This window comes from Alexandromys fortis, unplaced genomic scaffold, assembly GCF_014885135.2.
Source record: "Alexandromys fortis isolate MF-2015 unplaced genomic scaffold, M_Fortis_MF-2015_v1.1 scaffold_5, whole genome shotgun sequence".
Classification (NCBI taxonomy): domain Eukaryota; kingdom Metazoa; phylum Chordata; class Mammalia; order Rodentia; family Cricetidae; genus Alexandromys; species Alexandromys fortis.
In genome coordinates, this window is record NW_026067924.1 from 20564050 (window position 1) to 20580418 (window position 16369).

The 16369-nt window shown below is 39.0% G+C and overlaps 1 protein-coding gene across 1 annotated transcript in view; it reads left to right on the plus strand.

Annotated features, from left to right (window-relative positions):
• Sugct (succinyl-CoA:glutarate-CoA transferase) overlaps positions 1 to 16369 on the plus strand; it is a 653069-nt gene that overhangs the window by 243625 nt on the left and 393075 nt on the right. Inside the window, exon 11 of the mRNA XM_050142381.1 lies at positions 12721 to 12818. Coding sequence (XP_049998338.1) covers positions 12721 to 12818 — 98 coding nt within the window. The remainder of the gene's footprint in view (positions 1 to 12720; positions 12819 to 16369) is intronic.

The window sequence follows — 16369 nt, forward strand, 5'->3', positions numbered from 1 at the left end:
TTCATTTTGTACAAACTGAGGGAGAGTTCAACTTTGCCTGACAGTGTTGCTCAGCTATAACTACTTCAGTTTCCTGTGTTAGCTCCTGAGAGTACACTACTTGATGCAAATGGTGAGAAGTAGGTCTGGTAGACACTCCCCTTTCTTCTTTCTTTCTTCCTTCCTTCCTTCCTTCCTTCCTTCCTTCCTTCCTTCCTTCCTTCCTTCCTTTCATTCTTTTTTGCATTTTGTATGTGTGCATCCAAGTTAAGTATGTGGAGGTATCCTGCTGCCTTGTGGGTTCTGGAGAATTTTTGTTGTTGCTTTCGTTGTTGTTGTTTTGATTTGATGTAGTATCTCGTTTAAATAAGAAGTTGTAACTTAAAAATTTCTCAATTAAAAAAATTTACATTTTAATTAAAATATAACTGTATCATTACTTTTTTCTCCCTCCAACCCTTCTCAATCCCTCTCAAATTTATGGCTTTTTTTCTTCTTCTTGCTATTTTCTTATTATTGTTATGTATATATTATATATAGCTATATATATACACACACATATGTTATATACATAACTTTTCTCACCTTTAGAGGGATTTTTAGTCCTGGAACTTTTTTTCCTTTCCACTCTGCCTCCCCCATTTTTCTCTTTTCTCTATATCATATTTAATTAGGCCCATATATAATTGAAGTGTTTGCAAATTAACCTTATATTGTGCTAGCAATTTAAAGGATTTCTTCAGTTACCTTTGTTTAATGCATAGATTTCTGTGAAATTCATGCTTAAATATTTTAGAAGTTAGAGTTATATTAGAAATGTTTCTAAAGCTTTGAAATACTTGAGCCAATTTAGGTTAGGAATATGCCAAATTTTCAACATTGCCTGGACAGTTTTTAATGTTTTCATCTTTTCTCTCAATTTTAGATCTTCTGTTTTAAGACGTTTTAAAAAGTAAAGTACAGAATTTTGTAAATTTCAAAACATCACATAAACTAGTTTAAATCCATGAAATATAAGCTAGTTAAAATATATTTGTTTTTATTTCTATTTTTCTTGCATATAAACAAATGTTTCGCCTATAAAAACCTTTTTCCTGATTGCGAGAGGATTAGATTTTTACCAACTATGTGACCATAAGCTTCCTGTCTTATTAAGGATTCCTGAACTCCTACGAGGAATCACTTTCATTATAGTATTTAATTTATTATGTACAAGAATTATTTATCATGATCCTCCCTTTGTTTGAGAGGTTAGCAAATAAGGAGAGCTAAAACCACAACAAAGAGGTGGACATACCATAGGAAAGGTGGCAAGTGGTGACGGTTCCTGGCTCCCACTGCAGGAAGGGCTGGCATCGCTGCGGTGGGAAAAACCATAGGAAAAGTAAAAGTGGCCATGGCTCTGACTGCAGGAAGGGCTGGCATAGCTGAGGGTGGAAGGAGGGAAGCTTTTATAATAGTGACTCAGGGAGTGTAGAGAAAATTGATTCAAACATTTGATCTGGGATCAAAGAATCTTTATTATAAATGGTCAGCTTTAAAAATATGAACCAAACGGGAACTGTTGCCTGTGAGGTCATTTACGCACTCAACTACAGAGTTGGAGGCTGCAGCTCTACTCTAAACAACTACAGATTTGCCTTCTGTGCCATATGTTCAGCGCTGCTTTCTCTCTCTCTCTCTCTCTCTCTCTCTCTCTCTCTCTCTCTCTCTCTCTCTCTCTCTCCCTCTCTGCCTCCCTCCCTCCCTGTTCCTCTCCTCCCTCTCTCCTCAGGTTGACATGTTCTTTATTATTAACTTTGTTTTTTAATTTTTGATTCATTACTGCTGATTACTTTGAAATGTTTAAATGTCTTCATAAATATCTATAAGAACACTTTTTGGAAAAGACTTCTATTTCAGAGCAGAATATTTGCCACACATTTTAGTACTAAAATATGACTTATTGTTATGATATGCTTGCACATTGCTTCAAAAGGGAAACTGTCATAGGCCTTAGATAATGGCATACTTGACTTTGATTTTCCCATATGTGAGTTAGGAATGATAATCCCTGCTATGAGCCGTCAAAGCAGTTCCTGTAGAAATTCTGAGACCTTGGAGGAAATGTGTGGAGGGTTGGGTATTATGTAGGTCATTTGCTGGGTTTGCTGAATGAGCACTACAGTTTGATCGACTTTTTCCACCTTTGTAATTTATGTTATCACATGTAAATTTGAACTACACATCTTTTCATGCAAGTTAAGAAAAATCTTTTATATTTCTACTTGAATACAAATTCTCTTTTCTTACCAGTAATACATAAAGAATTATAAATGTCTAATTCTATTTCATTCACACTTGCCTGTTAGGGATGGGCTTGTGCAAACTAGCCTCACAAAGTGAACCTAAGTCAAATTCTCTAGGAAAGTCACAACAACTCTGCCTCCTAGGAGGGAGGTGGCAACTGTCAGTGAAGTGGAAAGGTAGAATTTGATATACTGGCTGACTAACATGTTTTGAGGAGGAGCCCTATCAGAAAGTCCTTGTTTTCAGGGACCAGAGTCAGAGCAAAAATTCAAGGCTTGGGGTCAGAATCGTAACACTGTATAAAGTGGGTCTTGGTTTATGACAATTTCTATTTTCTGCTTCCGAACATGATACAGAAGAGCAGAGAAAGTGAGCATATGTAAGCTATTTTAAGCTGATTGATGTCAACATTTATGACTACTTCTATTTGAAGTATATTGACATACCTTTTACAGTCATTTAGACTGATGCTTTCCTTCACTGGGTGCGGAATGCACTGGTTTTCAACTTCAATATTCATAGAATCTCTGCTATTCACATTGTCAAAGATTTGCCTTTGGTGTGTTTTGAGGTAGGGCACAGGAAACTTCAACTTTAATAAATTCTGTACTTGATTTAGGGGCAGGTGGTCTGGGTACATTATAGCATGATTCATAAGGGCTTTACGAGTCATGTTTTAGTCAGGTAACCACCGGTGAAGTACTCATTCCTTTCTAAGCATCTGCTTCCGTCTGTGTAAAATGTAGATTGTAATATATAACTATTCCAACATGTAGGTTGTGGCGATCATGAGCATAAGCAAAGCACAGCATGCTCCTAGCTCCCAGGAGGCACTGGTTAACTGGCCTCTAAATTTTGAGTAGGTTAATTCTTATTCTAGGACAGACACAGATGACATACTTGCCTCTGCCCCTTTCACATAGCCCCGTGTTAAGATCTGCGCCCTTAAGACAGGGATTCTGTTTAAAGACTATGAGAAACAGTAAGAGAGTTTAAAGACGATCAAAATTCTAAGTTCTTCTAAGCTGGTAGCACATCTACCAGGTTTTGTGTCCAGTCCCCCAAAGGAGCCCGAAGCCTAAGCCTGAGTATCAGGCCATGAAGCTGAGCTCCACAGTTGCTCCTTATTTCTGTACAAGGAGAATTAAAAGTGAGCTCTGGTCTCCATATACAGAGAGCCTTCATTTTCCCCTCCTCTGCACTTTCTTCTGTGCTATCCACTGAGCCACCCCAGCAGAACAGAAGGCAGAGGAGGAACCATTTCTTCATGGCTCAGCTCAGACAAACAAAGGAGTGAAACTGATGCTGTTGACCTGTGGTCTGGCTCCTGAATTAAGAATGTACTGAAAATGGGGTAACCAAAGAGAAGGGCTGCGGAGAGCAGGGCTGCCGAGAACACTGCATAGAGCAGAGTTACAGAGAGCAGGACTGCAGAGAGAGGGCGCAGAGAGCACTTCCGAGTTCAGGGCTGCAGAAAGCAGGGCTGTAGAGAGCAGGGCTGCAGAGAGCAGGACTGTAGAGAGAGGGCTGCAGAGAACTAGGCTGCAGAGAGCAGAGCTGCAGAGAACTAGGCTGCAGAGAGCAGAGCTGCAGAGAACTAGGCTGCAGAGAGCACGGCTCTAGGTAGCAGGACTGTAGAGAAAGACTATAAAGAGAAAGGTTGCAAAGAGAGAAAGTATCTTTGAAGTTATTTGTGAATTTCTGGGCTTGCACATGTGCTGCATCTACATCTAATCCAAATTACTCCACCAAACATGTCGAGAGTGGAATTAACAGACATCTTCATACCAGGTTATAGTGTGACTATTATATGGGTCACATGCAAGACAGATTCTAGTGGTACTCCAAAGGCTTGGAAATTGAACCAATATTATATTCAAAATATTGAAAAGTGTGATGAAACTTTCAGCTTAGGCCTAAGCAGGTCAACTTCTAAAAACAATAACATCAAAAAGACTCTGTAGAATTTAAGCAAGACTTAGAAGTTCTATTTTAATTATTTTTATTTATGTGTATGTGTATATAGCTTCTTATCTCTAAGTGCACCAGGTACATGTAGGTGCCAAAAGAGGTCAGAAAAGGGCATCAGAACCTCTGGAATTGGATTTACAGGTGGTTGTGAGCCTTTTGATGCTAGTCCTGGGAACCAAACTTAGGTCTTCTGTGAGACAGCAAGTACTCCTGACCCCTGAATAATCTCTTTAGCCCTGACTCAGAAGTTCTAAGTACAACATTTAAAACACCTGGGATTCTATCCAAAATTATTCAACTTATGAAGAATCTGTACTTTCATATGGAAAAACAAAAATAAGTATATGCCAATATCAGGACAACACAGATATAGCAATTAATTCACAAGGAATATAACATAATTGTCTAAAAATTCTTATATAAGCATTATAAATTGCCCTATGGTGCATGCATTTAATCCCAGCACTGGAGGCAGAGGCAGGTGGATCTCTGAGTTCAAGGCACCTAGTCTACAGAGTGAGTTCCAAGATAGTTAAGGTCACACAAAGAAAACCTGTCTTAAAAACAACAGCAAAACAACAACAACAGCAGCAGCAAAAGAAGCATTATAGGCACTGTAAGTAAATGGGAAGGTAGAAGTGTTTAGCAAAGACATTGAGGATATGAAGAGCCAAATGGGTGTAGTGCCATTTGCATGGCTTTGTTGGGAGTGGTAAGTCATTCAACTGTGGCTCAGCTGTCTACCAGAAAGACTGTTTCTGCATAAGTGAGGAATTACACTGGGGGAAAGACATGCAGATGCTCTCCACTGCTCTAACCCCTGATTTGTCAGGAAAAGGACAAAGGTGTTGGCATGCCATTTGGCATCTGGTTGGCTACAAGAATTAAGAGTTTAAATTGTGGCTGTGCTAAGGAACATTTCCTGGAATGCAAAAACTTGTAATTTGTAACCAGTGGGAAGAATCAGACAGTGAAGAGAAACAAAATGAGGTAAAACTTATAGAAGATACCTCTGAAGTATTTTTATTACTTTTATTACAGAGGGCAGAAAAATCTGTAATTCAACATGAGGCTGGAGAGTTACATAACAGACCAGTAAAAGAAACCCTATTATTTATAGAACACTCAGCGTCTGTGCTGCTTGAATTAAAAATTACATCTATCTGTCCATCTGTCTGTCTATTATCTATCTATCTATCTATCTATCTATCTATCTATCTATCTATCATCTATCAATCATTGTTGTTGTTATTATTAGACAGGGTTTCTACTTGTAGTCGTGGCTATCCTGGAACTCTGTAGATCATGCTGGTCTCAAACTCAGAGATCTGCCTGCCTCTACTTCTCAAGTGCCGGGATTAAAGATGTGTGCCACAGGCTCATCAAAGACTTTTAAACAGTGAGTCTCTCACAACCTGGCTTGTGATGCCAGATGGGGGTGGATTGGATTATTCTGAGTTCAGTGAAGGTGGAGAATTGAGTAATGTAACTTCCCCTCCCTGCTTAAGACAAAAAATGAGGAAAACTAAGAAAATAAGTTTTTGGTGGACTGGCTCATAGGAGTAATTAGGGTATTTGGTTATTTTCAGCTAAGAGTCCCATGGATATCTTAGTGGAGAAAAGGCAAGAGAATGAGACATGAGAGAGACCACGTCTGATGTCCAATACATTGAGCTGGATAGGACTGTGTGCTCAAGGGAGCTAAGAAAGAGACTGATTTCATAGGGACCTCAAAGCTAGTGTGGAGCTTTGGTGTCTTTGCCAAACTCCATGGTGAGATGTGATCTTTATGAATTAGGAAAGGCTTTGGCAGATGGAAATATTTAGACAACCATGTAAGTCGATTTCCAGAAGTTATAAAACAACCAAAAGGGGACGATAAAAGGCAGTAGACATGTCACTTGAAGGTAAGTGTGGCAAGGTTTGTGTCAAGTCAGAGGTTCTAAGGAAAAAATTGACAGAAAACAAAAACTATGCCACTGAGGTTCTGGAAGGCTTTAAGATCTGAGCAACAGTTTACAGAAGACATAAATAATAAAATAGCACAGGTCAAAAAGATTAAGCTTGACCAAGAGCTGAAGAATTGGTTTTGAGTATGCAGCAGTGCACATTTCTCCCTTGCAATAAGATAAGTTAAGGGTGAGGATTGTTTACCCAACCCAGGCCTTTTCAAGTATGGCCATTTGATTAGGCAAGAGCCAGTGTGGGCCCATAGCCTGTCGGTGCTGAGAAGCCTCTTCTAAATGTTAGCATGGCATGCTGAAGCATGACCGTGACCCCACTGAGCCGGAGGTACAGTGAGTATGTCAAGTTGCCCCCGCCAAGAATATCAGGGGAGGGGAGATACGCAGTAGTAGGGTTCCAGGTGAGGAGGCTGCCTGGTGTATAACAAAGACCTATGGGGTGTGGATGGCTAGATAGAGCAGGATTTTCCATCTATGGCTGCTGTATCCAGCACTGCTCTTTTACGAAACCACTGAAGCAAGTTTTAAGATCTTTTTGTTTTATATTGGATTTTTGTTGTTGTTGAAAATCTTCTTTTCATACTACATAATCTGACCACTATCTCCTCTCCCCCAATGCCTCCTAAATCCTTCCTGCCCATCCACCCACCCAACTCCATGCCTTTTCTTTCTCTTTAGAAAACAAAGAGACAAACCCATCAAACAAGCCATAATAATAAAAAAGAAAAAAAATTAGAATTATACACCCCCCACACTCCATAAAAACACAAAATCAGAAAATACTATACAAAAAGAAAGCTAGTAAAACAATTATTTTTCCCAAACAAAACTATAGGAGACCAAAAGTCTTGAAAAATATTGAATTTGTTTTTTGTTTGTTTGTTTGTTTTTCTGTTGGTCATCTCCTGCTGGGGGTGAGGCCCACCTTTAAGTGTGGTTAATCTAGGCAGTGAGACTCCATTGGAGAACTAAGATTTTCTTTCAAGCAGGTTTAAGTTGGATACAGCTCCTGGGTTAGGGATGGGAGCTCATGGTCACTTCTTCCTCTTTGCTCTGGTAATCTCTCTGTGCAGGTCCCATGCATGCTGCCACAGGCTCTGTGGATTTTTGTGTGCATCTATCTTGTGGTGTCTGGAAGGCACTGTTTTCTTGGAGTCCCCCATCCTCTCTGGCTCTTACACCCTTTCTCTCTCCTCTTCTACATAGTTCTCAGAGCCTTGAGGGAAGGGTTTGATGAAGACATCCCATTTAGAACTTAGTGTTCCAAAATCTCTACACATTGTCTAGTTGTGGTTATACTGGATTTTCTTATGGTTCCTGCATTTATTACTTTTTTCATATATACAATTCTTGTTTGTTTTTTCTTTTTTAGAAAATGGATTTTTTTCTCATACCCTGGTTATGATTTCCTTCCCTCTATTCCTCCCAGCTCCTCCCATCTTCCATTCTATCTGGACTTACACTCTTTCTGTCCCTCATTAGAAAACAAATGGGCTTCTATGGGACAATAGTAAAATATAACAAGATAAGACAAAACCCAACATACTGGAATTGAATAACAATAATAATAATAAATAAACAGAAGAAAAAGAGCCCAAGCAGAGACTCACTCATTCATACACTCAGGAATCCCACAAAAACACTAAACTGGAAGCCACAATAGATACACAAAGATTCCATAGGGTAAAAAGCGGGAAGAAAAAGAATTACACTGAAAAAAATTAATACGATGAAAATTTAAAAAGAGCCCTGGCACAACATTATGAGACAAGGACTCTTTAAAGATGCCACTGATGTCATTTTCTGTTGTCTGTCTATTGCTGAGCTTGCAGCCTACCCTTAAGAGTAGTTTCTTTCTGCACTGAGACTCTTTTCTAATGTTTCTTTTTTGTATCTCATTAGCCAGGAACATGTGCCGTCTCGAATAGATGACAGTCCACCTTTACAGATCCTGCCCATCTTCTTTAAAATGTTTCTTTGTATAATTACAAACTTTGATTTTTCTTATTGATTTAGGAAAGTGTCAAGATGAACATTAAAACAGAGTTTGAACAAAGATGTCATTGAAGGCAGAAAAAGATAGGCAAGAACCAGAGGTTGGATGAAAACCCTAATGCCAGGGCCAGGTTACTATTCTATTAATTGTTGACCAGGGAGGCCCCTGAGGCTCTAGAAACCAAAGGCTATTACCCACCACTATCAATTACAGGCTCAAACCAGGTGACAAATCCATGTTGTTGAAGACACTGCTTCCTTTGCTACAGGGCATGGAGAGATGAAGTTGAGACCAAGCTGGACCCTCTCACCTGCTTACTGGCTTTCCTTAGTGCCAGGAAGAACTGTGTAGGCTACTAAGGGAGAATTGTTGTCAATGGTCCTGTTCAGCATGGACCTTGTTTGCTGTGGTCCCAACTTGCCTGATACGATGTGCCTGCAGGTGCAGACATGACAAGACTACTATGGTCCAATATGATGCTTTCTGATCGGAAGGAAAAGTCAAACGTCAGTGGCTTGGAAGGTCACTGCTATTATTTGATAAATAGTTATGGTATGACTAGCAAATAGCATCCCAGTTATTTATACTTAGGTTCATAGATTGCTACAGCTACAGTCCTAGAGGGACACTTATTTTTAGCAGTTGGTATACTGAAAGACTGGTCAAGTTCCTAAAATTTAGTGACAGTCACTGTGGTAGTAGTGATGCATATTTTGTCATAGGTGGATAAAATTGATCAGGCATGTGTATCACTACCTTCAAGGAAGAGGAAGCAGTTCAGAAGATAGAGCAGAAAGAACCTGAGAAACAGAGCTGTCGTTCTTAAACTTCTTAAAGCTGTGACCCTTTAGTACAGTTCCTCAGGTTGCGGTGACCCCCCCTTCCCATCATAAAATTATTGTGTGGCTACTTCATAACTGCAGTTTTTCTACTCTTGTGAATTGTATGTAAATATATGATATGCAGGATGAATGTAAATATATGATATGCAACCTCCAAGGGGGCTGTGCACAGGTTGAGGACTGCTGAACTAGAGGAAGAATGTTATGTAGCAGTTTCCTCCATAATGAAGTATTATTTCCTTGGCGGAGGAGGAAGCCTTATAAGAGTCAGAAATTAAACAAATCATACAAGGCACAGAGAGTGATTGAAACTTAAAGACTCAAGAAGTCAATGAAAGATATAATATTTATAGGCCTCTCCCCAGTGTCATATAAATAATAACAATTACTGGGGTTGAGAGACTCTTCAACCAGATGAACTACTTGCACACCATGTAGGGAGTTCTGGAGACAGAGTCTTTCTATATTATTGGCCCATGTTATGGTAGACTTCTTGGCAATGCAGTCACCCATGGTCTTAAAGTAACTCCTTATCGATCTATATGTTTTTATATGTACCCCTAGTGAGCCTATTAGTTCATAAACTATATTTCTGTGGAATCATTTCTTTGATTTGTTGTGGGTGACTTAGCTGGAATGAATAAGCCCCTAAATAATTTGTCTGTCTTTTACCTAGTACTGGCTCTTGCAGGCTACAAATCCAACATCCCAGGCTAGAGATACCAGCTAGGGCAAGAGTGGCAAGACTGTCTATGGGGCAACCAATCACACTGATGATTAGATTTGAAACCTGCTTCCCAGGAGATTATTCATTCCTGGCACTGTAAATATGGTTAAAAATCATTACTAGGGAAGTCATAGACTCAAAGCGGAAATCCTTTGATTTGTTTTGTTAGTAGTCCAGTTACCAAACCACCACTTTCTAAATATTTATATTTATACCCATAGATTGACCCTGCTTTCAGTCTTGGGCAGAAGAGATTTTGACTGCAATGGGTGGTGATTGATGCAGAAACGCCATCAGCTCAAAGTGCAGAGAGTGATTATGAGTGCTTAGCCATAGAAGAGGTAGACCGTTCCATGCCAAAGCTCAGGGAACAGTATAGAAGAGAGAGAGAATAGAATGTGTGAGCCTGAGGATGGGGAGAGTGCTGTGAGAAGCTGTCTTCTGGACATGACCTAGTGCACACAGACCAGCTCACAGCAGCCCTGGTTACCTACAGAAGGCCTGTACAAAATCAATCCAATCAACAATTCTGGAATAGGAAGGAGGCTTCTGAGGCCCTATCCCTAACGAATTCTGGAATAGGAAGGAGGCTTCTGAGGCCCTATCCCTAACGAAGGAGTTAAAGTCAGTTTGTGACTACTGGGACAAGGATTACTCTTCTCAGAAGAGTGGTCACCGGAACATTGTCCACCCTTTGGATGATCCCCACACCCACTAGTAAAATGCTAGCACTAATTAGGCTTAGTGGGTTATAAGAAAAATGAGAGTCTGGAGGTCTGCAGGAGATAGGGTAGAAGAGGGAACTAGAGAGAGGGACGGGGGAATGGATATAATTAAAATGCATTGTAGAGATCCGTAAAATTTTCAAAGAATATTACAAATGTAAAAACAAATTGCTGGTGATGATGAGAGTGAAAGTAATTAATTCACTGCTGGTAGGAATGTGAGTTAGTTGAGCCAGGCTTTTCTCTAATCATCACACATCAGTTCTGCCAGTTCTTAATTTCCTATGAAACAATGACTTCGGTATGTTACATTTTGACTAGATCGACTTCCTTTTAGGATATTTTATTGTGTATGATTTATTTAAGAAGATAATTCATGATTCAGTTCTATGCTCTAACCAGTAAATCCACTTCAAGTATAATGAGACTGGCAGATTAAAGTAAGAGAATGGTCAAAGGCACAAAACTAAAGCAGAGATGTCACAAAGAGAGCTAAAGTGGGGCTGTCATGGAAGCGACTGCATGTTCCCATCTCAAACCTTTTTGTAGCAAGTCCCTGTCCAAGGAATTAGCTAGCACCTGCACTAGCAGAGGGGATATTGAGTGGTCTGAACTTGCTATTGTTGACTTTTGTCTTATCTAAAAGCCATGTTATAATAATTCTTTTTAAGAGCATTTACTTATTCCTTGTGTGTGTGTGGGGGGGGGTGTATGCACCACAACATAGGTGTCCAGGTTGTAGCACAGCTGTTCAAGCACCCATAGAATAGTTCCCTTCACTGCCCTTGGCACTGTCTGTCTAGACAACCAACAGTGCTGAGGAAAGATGTGAACTTACATAGGCCTACAATTTTGCATAATGTTTGAAAAACAAAAAGTCCAGTAAGTCAAAAGCAGAGGACACATGGGCATCCAAGACCCCTGGAACAGTCACCCAGTGTCTTTATGTAACTGACAGCAGCATGCTTTATATGCAGCCTGACATGCAAATTAGGCATATTACTGTTACTATTACAAAGGGAGGAACTTGGTTTTTTTTGAAGACTCAATCTTCAGAAGGAGGCTTGTGACTAGGACAGGCATTGAGACCAATTCTGGGATCAGGTGTGGTGTCAGGGAGGTTCTAGAAAGGGCGCTGTATTCAGTATCACTTTTAAAAATCCTTCAGAGTAATGCTGCCTTTGAGAGACATAAGTGGCAGATGTGAAAGCACCTACACCACTGGGCTGGTCTTTGACTCTGAAGAATCTTCCCGCTTCTCTCTCCTCTGGAAGATGATTAGTGGATTGATTTTATTTAAACTATGGGATACAAGTGAAACCATTAAGTGTTTACATTGAAAGCAAACACAGTAATAAAGCAAGTAAGGCTTTCTTTAGGGCACCTGGCTTACCTCCAGCCCATACACGCTCTTTTTGACTTTCCAATACAACTGCCAAACTCTGTCTCCACACTTTCTTTCAGATTTTTCCTTTCAAATGTACTTGGTTCCATCACTATGGTTGTGTTAAAATTACATGACATCCAAAGAGATTTGCTACCTTAGATTTTCCCTTTAGTGAGAAATAGGGGAGGATGAAGTGTATTACAGCCTTCCTAGTCAGGGCAACAAACTAAAGAAGAATAGTGACATGCCCGTAGAAAGATGCTTAATTTGATGTTGTTTGAACAGCTAGAATTTGGACAAATAGATATGCTTCCCTTTATTTTTGCATCGTATACAATATTCTGAATAAGACTATTGGGTAGATTATATATTTTTGTTGACATGTGGAACAAATAGTTCTGTGCCCTAAGATATGTGTTGACTGTAGGTTTTAAATAAATGAATGTAGGCACTTAACTTAAGGCTTTTGTTGTTAGAACTAGGCTAGTTTTATCTAGTTTTGGGACTTTGTTCATGTTCCTCTAGATAAGACTTTTTCTGAGGATTTGATAACTTGTCTCTATTCATAAAATATGACATTATGGGCATCTGATAATTTCTGTGTTCTTCTGTATGCGTGCATACAAATATATGCATAAATATAGTAAAGCACTCTCATACAATTAACTCAGAAGACTCATGCACCAGTATGATCCCATCAGTTGTATGTTGCTGCTTCCAGCCCCTGTAGAGCAGTGTGAAGACAAGAAAAGAAGTGAGAGGCAGATCTTGAATTCTGCGACAAACCAGGACCTAAAGGTGTGAAAAACTTGGGAATTATACCATTTTTTTTCCTTTTAGGTCTTGAATTTGCCAGAGTTGATTGATGATCCCAAGTATAAAACGAACCATCTTCGGGTGCAGAATAGAAAAGAGCTTGTTAAAATCCTATCTGCACGGTAAGCTTGGACCCAATGTCTAAATGAATTATGTGATTCTCATTGTGAGAGGCTTTGTGGGCCCTTTTGATCTTTATATCAGTTTGTAATTCTCTTCATTTCCTAAACTGGTTAATGAAAAGACATCTTAAAATAGTTTGTTGTTGTTATAAACAAAACATTGGAAAGCAATCTGAAAGCATTTAAATACCAGCTCCTAACAATGGCATAAACAAAGTCACAGTGACTTCAACTAGGTTGCTTCTTTGTGGTATATAAGTGGATTTAGCATATTATAAACTGCTAACAATAGGCACAGCAAGAATTTAATATTAGTTGTAGTTTCACTGTGTTAAATGCTCTGTATATCATCTCATTTAACCCTTTGACCATCCTGTGAAGTAGGTGCTATCGTTCCCATTTTAAAGATAAGTAAACCCAAATATGTGAAGATGATACTGAGTTCATTAGATTTTCTGAGCCCTTGAATGAGTTTCTGTGACGGAAAATGCTAGCTTAAGTAACAAGTCATTAAAGAATTGTATTAACTGAGTGTTTGATTTCTAATATCGATTCATGTTAGGTTATATTTTTGGAAAACATATACCAACTTTTGAATTTTGTATAAAAAGGTAACCTTACTCTTTTCTATCACTTTGCTTGCTTCTAAATTTCTCAGGCTGTAGGAAGTCTTTGTGGGTTTTGTGACTCCAAATGCCTACATGTGTTGTCATCCAGTGCTGAAGATTGACTTTAGCCATTACAGTGTCTTAAGACTTTGTTCAAATGCCCATGTGATTTCTTGTAATGGAAACCGATTCTTAGAAAGTAAAAACATGCTTGCAATACTTTTATTTCTTTGTCTTGAAATCTGAGATCTTTCCATGAAACTCTGGATATCCATTTACCGATTTGTTCTTTCTGGATTTTAAACACTTCTCTACACTCTATCTCTTCCGTTGTGTCATGTGATCTTTGTGTCAATGGAGCGTCTGTGTGTGGGACTAATTCACACTGAGTATGAGGATGAAAAATGGGTGCCCCTTTCCTTATCAATAGCTAAGTATAATTCTGATTCTACTGCAAAGATTCACAGCCCTGGATGATTAACCTTTCTCCACATGAGAATTACCCATTCATTTCTACATTTTGCCCCTTTGTCTCTTAAGCATTTTTAATTCATTTAATTCATTGATAGGATTTTTTCTTTCACACCATGGTTACCAAATCTCAATAATAGGGACTTGTGAGAACCTTATCAAAAGCTCTTTGATGAACCAAAAAATCATGTCCCTGCTGTGAGAAGAGTAGATCCCAAGAAAAATAAACCCAGGCTGATACAACTATCATCTTGTTATTAAATTGCCAGCATTTTGATAGCACCAGGACATACAAATTTAGGGTTTACTGTACCCTGAAACTTTGATTCCTTGATTAGTTCAGTTACAGAATTTGACTGTGGAAAGTCTTTAAGCAGACTTTTTTATCGATAAAAACTATTCCTTTTGAGGGAAATAAAGTAGCATTTCACCTTTCTATACACTAACATTCACATGTAGAAATTTAAGCATTTTGAGCTCATAGTGCCATTGTTTTCCACACAGATTCAAGAAAGAATAAGGAAGCATGCTGAAAGGGTGGGCCCAGAGAGGAGTTTTGGAGGACTTAGGGTCCTCATTTTTTTTGTATTACCTTACAATTTTCTATACTTTTCAGTACTTCCAATACCTTCTTATTCAGGGTATGTCAGAAAGTGAGGAACAGGGAAGAGTAGCATATTTATTCATTCCTGCCTACACATACCCCCCCCTTTCCCTCTGAACAAGTACCACTGGATACGTTACTATTTAGTGGTTAGCTTTCAAAACTTTACCAATGACTTGAATTTGGCATTCTCATAATATGATCTGCATTTTTATCCAGTATTGTAAAACTTCAGTGGCTTTCCACAAATTACAGGTCTAAGACTAGAATGCTCAATTTGAAATCTAGGGTCCTGCATAGTCTGACATCACCAAAATTTCCTGCAGTTTCCCAATATATTTCAGTTGGAGCCTGCTCTGGGTATATGCCCACCTTGTATCTTCTGTCTTATTTCCAGAATTAAGGAAGGAGGTGAAAAGTAGATCAAACTGTGAAAATAAAGACAGACTTTAGAAGCAGATTGATGCTCAGATTGTGAAATAAGGGGATTTTGTATTTTTGGCAGGGGGTTATAAGATGGGTTTTCCCAGCAGCAACTTGTGTTTTCTATCTAACCTTAAGTGTCAAAGGGCAATCTTTACTTGGCAGAAAGTTCAAAGTATTCCAGTAATACCGCACCAGTAAAACTTCCTTTTATTTCAGTGGAGAGGCCATGGAAACTCATGAGTTTCCATAGTTTATGTTTGTCTGTTATAGTAACCTTAATCAGGGCTCTCTGCTGAGGACATTAAGGAAAAGCTGTTTCCATCTAGTCAACAGAATGGGGACTTCCTCTGGCCTGAAGGGAGAGCACCTAGTAGTCTAAGATACACAAAAGGTAAGAGGTAATCCAGCAGGGCCAATAAATCACCTAGTTAAGGAACTACCCCCCAAGAAGGCAGGTTCAGCTCATATCATGCTAAAGAGATGGAAGGGATAATATCCTCTTAATGAGATCATATACTTTTTCTGCCTAGTGTCCTGGTTTGCTGTGCAGTTGCCCCAGAGCCACTCTGAAACTCTGCTATGTGTAAGGCCCGATTCAGAAAGGCTCTATTGTTCCCTTCTCTCTCTCTTTTTTTCTTTTGGAGACAGGCCAGGACCTAAGTTAACTTTTCCTCATACTTTGGGCTTTTCATTCTTTCTCTTAAGCCACCTCCCTTTTGTCGCATGGTTGCTTGCTGAACCTCCATACCTAACCTCCAAATCATGGCTTTCTCGTTTTCTCTCTTCCATCTCCCTCCTCCAGGCAGCCTCGGAGGTTTACAGCAAGGCTGCCTTGTGGTTTTCCTTTTAAGTGCTATTGAAATTGTCCCTGACCTTTCATCTGAATGGTTAAGTTCTTTTATTAAAAAGAGTAAGAGCCCAGAGAGGGACCCCAGTTTCACTGGTAATCCAGTGCTGGACTCCCTCAAATTTCTTATTCACTCATTTATTTTTATAAGTTGAATACCTACCATATATCTAGGACAATTCTGAGTGTTAGGAAAATGGCATAAAGAATTAAACAAGATGTGCCGACTTTTTAGAAGACAATTCTTGTAGTTGCTTTGAACGTATTTTTTCATATAACATTTTCTTTAATTTTTTTTCCTCAGAGTTGTTTTGATTTGCATTTCCCTGATAGCTAAGGATGTTGAACATTTCCTTAACTGTCTTTCAGCCATTTGAGAATCTTCTGTTGAGAATTCTCTGTTTTGTTCTGTACTTCATTTTTTAATTGAGTTCTTTGGAATTTTGATGTCTAATTTCTTGAGTTCTTTATATGTTTTGGAGACCAGTCCTCTGTCTGATGTGGGGTTTGTGAAGATCTTTTCCCATTTAGTAGGCCGCCTTTTTGAAATACTTGTCAGAATGGCTAAGTTCAAAAACACCAATCATAGCTTATG